This window comes from Malania oleifera, chromosome 3, assembly GCF_029873635.1.
Source record: "Malania oleifera isolate guangnan ecotype guangnan chromosome 3, ASM2987363v1, whole genome shotgun sequence".
NCBI classification, from domain to species: Eukaryota; Viridiplantae; Streptophyta; class Magnoliopsida; order Santalales; family Ximeniaceae; genus Malania; species Malania oleifera.
This window is the reverse complement of record NC_080419.1, coordinates 51,983,566-51,996,319: the sequence shown is the minus strand read 5'-3', so window position 1 is coordinate 51,996,319 and position 12,754 is coordinate 51,983,566. Positions and strand designations below refer to the sequence as shown.

The 12,754-nt window shown below is 36.0% G+C and overlaps 1 protein-coding gene across 2 annotated transcripts in view; it reads right to left on the bottom strand.

Annotated features, from left to right (window-relative positions):
* Positions 1–2,465: 2,465 nt before the first annotated feature.
* Positions 2,466–12,754, bottom strand: part of LOC131152234 (uncharacterized) — a 71,178-nt gene continuing 60,889 nt past the window's right edge. For both annotated transcript variants that reach the window (XM_058103989.1, XM_058103990.1), the window contains 2 exons: positions 4,424–4,607; positions 2,466–2,685 (listed from right to left, as the gene is read on the bottom strand). In XM_058103989.1, the coding sequence (XP_057959972.1) occupies positions 2,560–2,685; positions 4,424–4,607 (310 nt within the window). In that variant the 3' untranslated portion in view covers positions 2,466–2,559. The remainder of the gene's footprint in view (positions 2,686–4,423; positions 4,608–12,754) is intronic.

Genomic DNA, 12,754 nt, shown 5'->3' with positions numbered 1-12,754 from the left:
AAGTCCACCACTACTCTGTCCTTCCAACAGTGTCTTCCCCGTGCGATTATCTTTGAAAAAATAATGAGAATTAGTTAGAATGAAAAAACAGTGATTGTCAATACAAAATTGATTAATAGAGAGTAAATTAGCAGAGGCTTGAGGGCAATGAAGAATATGATTAAGTTTAAGTGAAGAAGTAGGCGTATGGAGAACGATGGAACCAGTATTTTTGATATTCAAACCTTGTCCATTACAACAGCAACATGCTCATGTCCAGTGTACGGTTGCGCTAGAGTTAGCTGCTCAAGATTGGTTGTAATATGCTGATTAGCCCCACTGTCAGCGAACCAAGGATTGTTGGCAACATGAATAGCATTAGTTTAAGCAACCATAGCTGCTAATTGAGGAGGATGGCGACCTTGATAAGCATAGTCCATGCGATGAAAACAGTTAAGTGCCTAGTGGTTTGTTTTGCCATAGATTTGGCAAGGGGTTTGTGGAGTATTAAAGGTTTGCAGGGGTCAATTTGGTCGAGGAGAAGGAGAAGATTAGGTATTAGGTGCTAACTGTTTGGAGTAGTACGGAGAATGGGAGGTTTGTGGGTGGGCTTTTGTGGGGTATTTTGGCTTTCGATTGTAAGGTTGTTAGGGATGTTTGGGAGCAAACAAGGCTAAATTTTTTTATTTCAGATAAGAGTGAATGAATTTGAGTTTCTAGAAGTAACTCACAGGATAGTAGCTCAGCTTGAAAGTCTTCAAAGAAGAGAGCTTTGCTCGTGTGGCAAGAGACAGAGAAGTGACAAAGGGGTGATATGAATTATTCAAACCACTCACAATGTAAGCAATTAAATCATCATCAATGGGCTTACCAACAGCTCCTAGTGCTTCTAGTTGCTTTGTCGAATCAAGGTAAGCGACACACTTCATGGAACCTTGATTCAAAGTTTGGAGGAGCCGTTTCAAGTGGTTGATGCGAGATCGAGATGGAGAAGCAAATTTGTTAGCCAAGGAATTGATACCATACATAGATGGTGCCACTTTATTAGAAAGAGTAGCATTAATCCAGTCCAAAATGAATTGATCTTTTCAATTCCATAGGATATACTCAGGATTGAGAGTAATTGTAGGTTTCCCTTGATCATCAATAAGAAACTGAGGAGCACGGTAAAGAACCATCCACGAAGCCCATTAAATCATATGGCTCTTGAGAACCAGAACAATTTGAAACAACCACATGAGATAGTTGGCTTCATCCAACTTAGCCGAAACTGTTGACTAAAATTGGGGGCAACAAAATTGATAGGTGATGAGGCAGCCAATAGATGAGGTTGAAAAGTTGAAGGATCAGTGTAGAAGTGCGTGAGCAGATATACTCCGATACAATGAAAGAAATAAGATGAATAAAAGGTTTTGACCTCAATGCCAAAACCAATCTGTGTATTGGTTTATTTATACAACGCAAGTTGTTACATTTGAAATTTGGAATACAAATTTGAAATACAAATAATAAATATTGAGTACAAGATATGCGGAAACAAAATTTAAATTTAAATTAGGCTGTTGGGGCCGACATGTGTGTTGCAGATGATGAAGCCGTTGGAGAGAAATCTGTTGTGTCGAGATTTGAGGAAGTGAACTGATTCTATTGCTCAACAGTTTTGAGAGGGTCAATATAAAGACAGCCTTTTGTATATCTGATTTAGAAGTAATCAAACTGTCATTAATAATATAAAATTTCAACTTCATCAGAAGCCGTTAAAAAGGATTTCAGACTGGTTTCGGATGGCATATGATTCATGCCTTGTAACAAAGCTTCCCTCATTTAGTATGGCATAAAAGATCATCCAAGTTATATAACAAAACCCCCAGCGCGTACATAAATCCCAATGGTAATATGCACGCAGTAAGTCCAGCGTGCATGATTAATTGTTAGGGCGCTGCACCGAATTAATTCATCCTTTCAAAGAGGCAACTAAACCTCATCTGGCAAGCATAAAAATTACAGAGAGAAATTGAAGTACTAAACAAAAAAGAGGGGTATAGGAGAAGTGCCGAAATACTTTATACTGCAGTAACTCAAGCGCAGTGGCGTTTCGACCATGACACTTCATCCATACACCAGACTTGCCACGCGTGTGGAGTGGATTGCAGCCACACCTTGACATCTTGCCCCAGCAATTAACAAGTCTTCCTCTGGCATTGGAGGCAAACCCCCAATCTGAACTCCCTCCAATACTAGGTAGGACCAAGCCCCTACTGTACCTACAGCTAAATAGCATATATAGCATCCAAAGCGAGCAAATGTTTGGACTGAGACTTGACCAACACCCCATGGCTTCACCATGCCGGCCAATTGCTACAAAACCTTGACCAACTTCTAGTCTAAGGTATCCCCTTTTAAAATTATATTTAAAAAAAAAAAAATCATTAACCCTGCATTTAGGAACATGGATTTTTCGGAGCGTGGATTTTAATTTGTACGGATTTGGACAAATAACAGTAAAATTATATTGCGTTTCTTCTAAATCTCCACAAATCCAAATCTAAGAACTGAAATCAATAAGAGTTGCTGAAACAGTCATTTTCCAAGACTATCATCCAAATGAAGTTGTAAGTGCATTTGCTGCATAAGTATTTCTTCAATGGCATCCACAAAGCTTGAAATATTTTGCCTTACGAGCATTTCCAAGGAGTTGGTTGCTTCCTAATGAAACAAAAGAAGTTCGAATCAGAAGGAAATAACCCGACAGCATGAAATTATTTATCAAATGCAATAAAGCCTAACCAGGAAAAGCAAATAGAAGCTGCAAAGCTTAAACAGGAAAAGTAAATAGAAGTGAATTTTCCATGGGAATCAATAAATAGATAGGCTTCAAGAGCTCTAATCCATTTCTTTCCCAAACTCTATTATCCGAAGGAAAAGAATAAAAGAGCGCCTCAAATTCATTGAGATTGTGGATCTACGACAAACACATACCTCTACATGAGCCAAATTATAAATTGAGGATTAATCCCAAGCTGGAGGCATGTAAAAAAATGCTAATAGTCATTTAAATTTCATTATTTATTATTAGAGTAAAAACAGGCAAATAACTGTTACTGGCATAGAAAATAAGCTGTCAAATGTTCATTGGCATGATGTTTGCAGTGGAGAGGGTCATTTGTGCCCAAAGCGCTAACCCATTTGCTTTGGCTATCCATGAAGCAGCTCTAGCAGGCAATTACTTTCACATTATTGCGATTATTATTTTTTTTGTTTTTCAAGCAAGGGAGAGGTAGGTGGGGAAGGCAGGGCATTCACTTGTAGTACCAACCAATCTTCGGAAGGATGCATGTTAGGATTAGGAGGCGCTTCATGCCTTCTTTCAAAAGATTTGTGTGTGGATGTGAACCAAGGAGGAAATGAACAGAGATGGAATTTGGCTACAAGCTAAAGGATGCTGCACAGTGAAATCATGTTTTGATGCTATATTCTATAGAATTGTGGATATGCATTCAGGAATTCTTTCTTAGAAGGCCATACCCACGTGAAAATCGAAAGCGCCTTTAAGGTCATCATTCTCACTTGGAGAGCTACTTGGAAGCACATTTTAACTACTGATAATTCGGAAAGGGAAAAGTTTTGGTTCATTGCTTGCCCTATAGCTAGGAGTATCATTAAGTTGGTGTATTTCCTTTTGGGAATTGGCAGAGTTTGCCTACAACAGGTGAAGGTGATCAATGAGAAGCATCTGGTTTGGCAAGACCTATTACGAAGGAAAGTGACCCTCATGCAATCTTTTAGCTTATACGGACAGAGAGGAATAGAAGAGCCCTTGATGGCAAAGAATCATCATGCCAAATCTTTAAGGAGAGGAGGATAAAAAATTCTTAGTTATACTGCTTTGGATGCTGTAAATCTTGTTGATACTTTACAATGACAATATGCAGAACCCTTGATGTATATAGAAGTTTTCATACTTTCAAGTTGCCTTTCTTATCTTGTCATTAATGGCACTACAATAATTTTTCCAATGGAAATAAAAAAATAAAATCATGGATACGAGTGTAACTCAATAACCAGGACAGACCTTAACATTATATTGAAATTCTAGAGGCCAATCTGCTATTTCTAAAAATATTAGGTAAGGCTTGCATTCTAATAATTACCTTATATACATCAATATAATAAAAAATAAATATTCAAAGCCACATTATGCTTTTGTGCCATAGAGTTCAGCAAGTCCAAGAAAAAAAAAAAGGCGAAATAAAGATGTGCAATGAACCCATTTTGGGCAAATGATACAAATCAAGAAGAAGGCACCTTCGTATTCTTTAAAAAAAATTAAACAAAATGAAAGTAATAACACAAACAACTTGGAACTGAAGAAGTCTTTTTTATGCACTCAAAAAGAGACATAATAATAATAATAATGAAAAGGTGAAGAAATGAAAAGACTCACCTCAACCTTGCATAGAAAATCCAAAGGAATTCCCTTTGATTGATGACCTGAGCTCTTGAGATATATCAACTTCAATGCAGAATTGGATGCCGGCCAACCAGGAGATAACTTTATAAAAGCATCAACTCCACCAACCATATGAGCTACTATCATATCATCCTTATCCAAATACTCTAATGAATGCCTGCTTTTAAACAGTTGTGATCAAGGATACCATAATATTCCAAGGACATTTTTTTTTACATAAGAAATAATTAGAAAGGAAAGAAAAAGCATAAACTTGATGAGGACAAGAATCTTCTAAAAGAAAATAAAATAAAAAAATGAAAAGAAAAAAAGTAAAATAAAACACTAAAATTAAAGACACTTATCGAAAAACCCCTCTTCAAAGCTCCTCCGTCATACTTTATTGTACTCATCTAATTGTGTAATTCACTCCGCCAATTCTTCTTTGAGTCTAACTTCCTGCCCACTTGGAGCAACCATTTTCAGACGCACCTTATTTAAAAGATCAAGAGAATATTCATCTACAGACTTCCCTAGACACCCTCTCTTGTGGTGAGGGTAGCAGTCCATCCCCTTCATAATAATCCTGCTGATCCTTCAACAACTCCAGTTCAATTATTTACCTTATAAGAATCCTCACATCCTGCTTATCCAATGACAAAGTTTGCATGTCAAATTAAAGAGAAGGGAAAGCTGTTGCATCATCCATTCCCACCCACAATGCAGAAGCTTGTTTAATTTTGAACTTTAGGAGGATGTGTGAGTCTGTGTGTCTGTGTAGCTCTAGCAAATACAAGTCCCCTCATGAATCATGATCTCCGAAGCCAATCTTCAATAGAGTTGTTTTTGCAGTATTTATACTCTATAAATGGGACTCTTACTAACCTGCCTCTTACGGGTAAGTGGAAGCTTTAATTAAAAAAGCAAACAGTCTACACAAGTGCAGAACACAGACAAATAACAAATATGTAAATAAATATGTAAATAAATAAATAAATAAAGAGTCTATATTTGCATTTTCCAAAATTATGGATGGGTCTGCTTGCATTGTCAATTTGATAAAAATATATATTTTTACCATTTAGAAGAACTGCTCAAATGCTCCATATATTTTTCTTCTTGGTAGACAAGATGGAGAAGAAAGAAGGCATTCCATCCTTCAAATTAACCATGAGACTACCATTGATGATGATCACTGTGTTCTTATTTTGTTTTATTTTATATTGTTTTATATTACGTTATATTAATTTAGTTTAGGCAATAATGATTGTTGTTAATATAACTGCCTAATCCACTGGATTGCACTCCATAATTTGTTTTTTACTTGAACTTTTCAACTTAGTTTTATTCACCCCCTTTTAAGTCACTTTCGATTACTTAAGAGAATAAAGCATTTTTTCTATCAAGATGTTACATCCTTCTTTTTATCCACAAGAAAGATATAACTTGTGAGCCCATACACTCCTAATCAACAGAATTTTCTCTGCAGCGGTATTACATAGAACATAGAATGACACAGTGCATGTCTGTGAATTCCAAAAGCAATTAACATTTGACTAGATCTCCAAAATTACCTCGAGAAGACTATTTTAAGCCATATATGGACTTCTTCAAATGGAAAACCAACATCAGCTGCCCCTAGGCAACAATACCCAGGGATTGCTCTTGTAGACTTCTTGAATATCTCCATACCAAAAAAAAAAAGAAACCTTTTTTGATGTCTAATTGAGGCAAAGGCCAACTTAGGTGGTCATGGACAGAAATAAACATGCATATGCAAACTTGGCCTCAAGTTTTCAATGGATTATTTTGCAAAAATTCATCTCCTTACACAAAAGTTTTGGAAAACCAAATTAGGAAGAGAAACTGAAGAGATGAGGCAAAAACACAATGGGAAGGCAACTTGCAAAACTTGATATGGGATGAGAAGTGCAAGGGAAGCTTTCTAAAAACAATTGAAAGATCCAATTCATTATGATCTGAATCAAAGGACTAAGAACAGTATGCAAAGTATGTGATCAGTAGTTAAAGGTGTAGCTCATTGACAATGTTGCTCAGATACACTTGCAAATGTGGAGAAGGGTGACTAGAAGAAGGAAGAAAAGATGAAGCAGCCAAGGTTTCTTTTGAAGACTCAAGGAAAAGTAGGAAGGGGAACAAGCAACGAAAAAAATTCATGTAGATCTACAAAAACAAAAGTGCGGTAGTGTACTCAATGAACATAATATAAGCATGAACAAAGAATCGGTTCAAGGTATGACTAACACATGCCCTTTTAGAGCTCAAGAATATCCCAAAACAATATATTTGATTGTACAAGGATCCAATCTATCAACACCAAAACCAAGGCGACGCACAAAGGAGATGCACCAAAATATATGGGAGGGCAATGAAAATGGAGGTTCAGGGAAGAGAGCAATATTGGGAGACTTCCCATCAAGAACTGAAGAAGCTATCTTGTTGATAACATATCATGCTATAGAAACCGCATTACTCCAAAAGACTTAATTCGTAGTGAACAATAAACAAGAAGCAACATCCACAACAACAAAAAACAGCAACAAACCAAGCCTTAAGTCCCACTAGACTACATGAATCTTTTTCCGCCAATTTACACAAACCTGAGCAATTTCATTCAACAATTTAAGGGTAATCAAATACTTACTATCTCATTCCAAGTTAGTTTAGGTCTACCCTCAACCCAAGCTACAAATGCCTTCTTCTTTTTTTTTCTTTTAATAGCATAGTGTCGTGAAGTGTGATAACAAGAAGATAAATCAACCATGCCAAAATTAGTTAAGAAAGTACAAAAGGTTTAGACAAATATTTCTTGGGCTTATCACTATTGTTAAAGCTTGATATATATTATTAACCCATAACATAAGAACTTAAGCTTTTAGGTAAAGTGGTAATATAACATGGTATTGAAGCTATGATTTCCAAGAGGTTTTGGATTCATAGTCTAGTTGCCCATGTTAATTGTGTCATGGTTAAAAACTATTTTATTCCCAGCAATGGGTGTTATTCATTGTTTGAATCTCTCCACATGCAATCGAGTTTAATGTGCGAAGGAGTGTTAAAGCTTGATATGCATTGTTTGCCCACAACCTAACATCATAAGCTCTTAGCATTACAAGAAAAATGCTTTTTAGGGATGAATTAATTGTCCCTACAAGTCAAAAATTCATTGCTAAAGACCTTTTGAGACCAAAAAAAACAAAATTCGATCACCACTTTGTCACTAAAAAGCCATCACTGAAGTTTTTTACGAACGAATATCCAATTTCATCACCAAAAGATACATTTTAAGGATGAAATATTTTCGTTGCTAAAGAATGGGATGACTTTTTTTTTCTGGTTTACGTGACAGATTTAGTATTGCGTTAACACATAGTGCATAAAAAATAGTGTTACATTACACCACTTTACCTAAAAGCTAAGTTGTTAGGTTATGGGCCAACAATGTATATCAAGCTTTAAAACTACCTTGCACATGCAACCTAATAGCACAAGGAGAGATAAGCAAGATAACACCCATTACAAGGAATACAATAATTCTTCAAACATCGCACAATAAACGCAGGCAACAAAAATAGAACCCAAGACATCCTCATAACTAGCTCTGTTACCATGTTAGATTACCACTTTGCCTTAAAGCTTAAGCTGTTAGGTTGTGGGCCAATAATGTATATCAAGCTTTAACAAATAGAAAACAACTCAAAGCCATCTCCTTCATTAAATAAACGCATGTAGTTCTTGAATAATCATCCATAAAATGAACCAACTCATGTAGAAAATATCGAAACCTTAACCTCCAAGTTACATGACTTGGACCCAAATGTCAAAACGAACTAGCTGAAAGGAGTTTAGGATCTGTTTACTGACGAAGGAAGCAAAAGGAACCCAATGATGCTTTTGAAATTGACATGATTCACACTCTAAACACTGACAAATGACTCAAACTAGGGACTAACCTTTTTAACTCTTCCAAGGATGTTCAAGAAGACGGTAAATCTGAAATTGTGAGACTGAAGCAAAACAAGCAGCATGAAAAGGCAACAAGCCAAAGTAATAGAGACCACTGGATTCATGCCCACCAGGTCTTCAAATTTTGGATTATAACAGAATCAAAAACGAAAATGACTAAGCAATTCAAATACTTAGCAAGTTAAATGTAAGAGAAGGAATGTGCAAAACAAAAAAAATAAAGAAGGAAGAAGTCCCTGTCCCACTAACAAAGTAGAAATCCATTCATGAGAGTGGTAGTATTTCAAAAACTGAAGGTCAGGAAATAAAAACTGTAAGTACTTGACATATGATTTAGCAGTTGAATCCACATGTCCAACCCTATAAAGAGAAGAAATGAAGTGAGGACAAACTATGGTTTACCTAGCTAGGCCAAAGATGCAATAAAGGAGATTATTGTGGGGCTACTTGATACTATAGAACTTAGCATATTTATCCCCTGACATTTTTATAGTTCCAAAGTAACGGGACAGATGGATGGGTCAGACGCTGCAAATTTAGCACCCGAGATAGTGCACCAGTCAATTCCAGCACAAATCTTGAGTATAATTCTCTAACCCACAATGAGAAAACCATGTGAGGTGGACCCTTACCACATTCACCTCTACCACCGCAGAAGCCTCCATTGCCACCACCAGATTGGCGACCTCCATGTGATCACTGTCATTAGTACAAACTTTCTCAAAACTAGAACTAGGATCACGCAGTGAATCATCTCTGGAAGAATCATCTCTAGAAGAAGCACGGAGTAACCCATAAATAAATTCTCCAAATGAGCGAAGTTTGTTCCTCCTATCTTAGAATTTATGGGATCAAATTTTGGTCTCAAACTTGGTGAGAACTTGAGTACAATTTTTTGTTCCCTTTGTTTCAGGCATCTCCCAAACATCAGCAATAACAAGCTGAAGAACATTCAACTCCTCATTGACCCATTTCACCTCTGCAAGGTATTTTTTCAGTAATCTATCGTATCCTTCCCACTAAAAAAAGTCTACATAGAGATCATACTTCCTTTGGATATACTATTCAATAGTAACCTAATGTAATCCCATATCCCTTTACGCATATACAAATGTGCAAATAAATCAACAAGATGTGGATCCTTTAAGATCCATAACAAATCACCAATTTATGCATCTTCTTGAACCCATCATCTTGCTTCTCTGAATCAGTAGGAGCTTCCCTTGAAAGTGATAAATTTTGTCAACCTTCGACCACTCTACACAATTATTGACATTCAAGTTATGGATAGAGCTTTGTAAAGGTAGCAAGGTGGGCATAGCATCTTGCATAGGGTTATTAGAATCCATGAGAACCTAATTACTACAAAGCACTAACTAGGAGAAAAATACACTGATATTGCAATAGACAAGGCCCGCACACACACTGATATTGCATCAACTACAGGACTTATATTGCATCATATAAATGCTCCAACAAGTGTCAGAAACTGACTAGAACATAAAATAATAATAATAATAATTAATGCTTTGGATTGCAATGTTGAATTTGTCATTGATTCCAGACACACTGCTAGGGATTCATTCACCATCTTCAAACAATTTAAATCTGAGGAAAAAATACAGCAAAAAGGCAACAGCTTGCCTTGTATTTGAATCACGTCAAAAACCTGACAGTGATGTTTCAGAAAAACTTCAAATCAACATCCCTAAAAAGCTCAAATACGCAAATTCCTTGAGGGGTTTGGGTTGCCCAGGTAGGCTCATCTATCTTTCGTGTTGTCCTGGCCTATCAAAAGGCCAGCATATTGCTCATGTGGGCACCTTTTAATGTGCTGCCGATGTTAGTGTTAGGGTTTTGGCTGATAACATGTTGACTTTCATGCTAGTGAGGGAAACGTGAGATAATTAATGTTTCATTCCATTTATAATGAAATATACACGGTAAAAAAAAAAATAACAAAAAAACACACACAAAATTAGACAATAAGGTTACGTTTGGTTCATGGAACAGGTATTCTTAGGAATAAAAGGGAATACAATGAGAAATTTTGAAATTGGGGTAACAAAAATTCTGTCTATTCCTTATTATCCCATCCAATATGGATTATGAAAGCAATGGATATCCCCATGCTGAAATTTGGGAATAATTATTCCCTGTCTATTCCTACTTAATAGATTCATAAAAAGTTTTATATTGTAATTTGCTTTATGATAATAACAATTTCTTACAAAAAAACTATAAATTTTTTTTCCTATTATATCTAACTCTATCACTAAGAATAGGCATTCCACAAACCAAACATAACCTAATACTCTTTGACTTGCACTCTTCAACGAAAGTCTCCTTGCCAAGAAATTTTTGCCCCAAAAGAGAGAGTGGAGAAGGTGTAATTGATCTATTAGAGCCATGATCAAAGGTCAAGCACATATTACAGAGCAAGAGTTTTAACAGTTATGTCCACAGCCTAATTGCTTAATCAAGACATCACATGATGGGAATGATTGAATCATATAACAACAACACCAAAATAGGCTCTCTTTGTTTCAATTGCTTGGATCAAATTCTACAATGTGTCACAAATAGTGAATGTCCTAGAGATTAGCTTCAAAGAAATGAGTGCCATTACAAACAATGAATGTCCTTGTTGGGGATGTGGCTCATATTCTAAGTGGAACGCATGTACCCGGGAAAGCACCGTGAAGCAAGGGTGATGAGAATCAACAAGCATCGTTAAAAGATCCATTGCATGTTCCAAATGGGCCTATTACTAGAGCAAGATCCAAGAAAATCAAGGAAGCACTTCATGGGCTAATTCAAGATATTTGGGCTTATTCAAAAACGGGCCACTCCAAGCTTGGCCCAAAGAAATATGAAGGTCTACTAAACTTAATCCAAGTTTTTGATGGAGCTTAAATGTGTTAATCTCCTTAATAATGGTGTGCTATTCAAATAGGGGATTTGACTCTTTGACTTTTGTGTTATGTTTAATTTGTAATCATGCAAGACAACTTGTTTTGCTTGCACATGTCTTAGTAAGTTGTTGAGCCTACCTTTGACTTTTGTGTTATATTTAATTTGTAATCTTGCAAGAAGTCTTAGTAAGTTGTTGAGAGTTGTTGAGTCTAATTTGTAATCTTGCAAGAAGTCTTAGTAAGTTGTTGTGAGTTGTTGAGAGTGATTTGAAGTGTTGAATGCTTTGTCTCCTAGGCTATGCCTATAAATAGCCTTTTCATTGTAAGAAAAAGATTCATTGAATAGAAATCAAGCAAAGTGAGGAATTGTTTCTTCTTTGGTTCTTTAGAGAACTTGCGAACTTATCAAAGACTCTTCCTTGTGGCGTTCAAATTTTATACCTTCGGTTCTTGATTAATCTATAATCATTGGGTCGGGGTTTGCTACTTTATACTTTCGGTTCACGTTTCATTTGTAAGTGTTGGGTCGGAGTTTCCTATCAAAATCTGAATTTTAGCTTTCTTGGGCAAGCATTCCAACATTGTTTGCTGGGTCTCAACGCGTGTCAATTGAGGTTCACATCATTTGGTATCAGAGCTTAGGCTCTAAAATCAGGTTTACTATCCTTTTGTTTCTCGTTTTCGTCTTATCTTGTTCCATTCGTCTTCATCATTGTTCTTGTTTTGTTGCGTGTATGAAGTTGAGAAAAAAAAAAAAACAAAGATGTTAGAAAAGAAAAGAAAAGAAAGAAAGAAAGAAAAAGAGACCTTAAAAAAAGAAAAGAAAGTAAAAAGAATTTTTTTTTCCTACTCCTTTGATTCGTTGTTTGTACAATATTTTGTTGTCGTATTGGTTAATATTACATGGATTCGAGGTCGAATCCTTTTGAAGAGAGGGGGAATGATGAGAATCAACAAGCACCATCAAAGGATCCATTACATGTTCCTGTTGGGCCTATTACTAGAGCGAGATCAAAAAAGATCAAAGAAACACTTCATGGGCTGATTCAAGATATTTGGGCTTATTCAAAAATGGGGCACTCCAGGCTTGGCCCAAAGAATGATGAAGGCTTAATAAACTTAATCCAAGTTTTTGATGGAGCTAATCTTGCTTTATGGCTGTAATCTCCTTATTAATGGTGTGCTATTCAATTAGGGGATTTGACTTTTTGGCTTTTTTTCTTTACATTTAATTTGTAATTTGTAAGACAACTTGTTTGCTTGCATGAGTTGTTGAGCCTACCTTTGACTTTTATGTTATATTTAATTTGTAATCTTACAAGAAGTCTTAGTAAGTTGTTGAGAGTGGTTTGAAGTGTATAATGCTTTGTCTCCTAGGCTATGCCTATAAAAGCATTCTTATTGTAAGAACAAATAATCATCA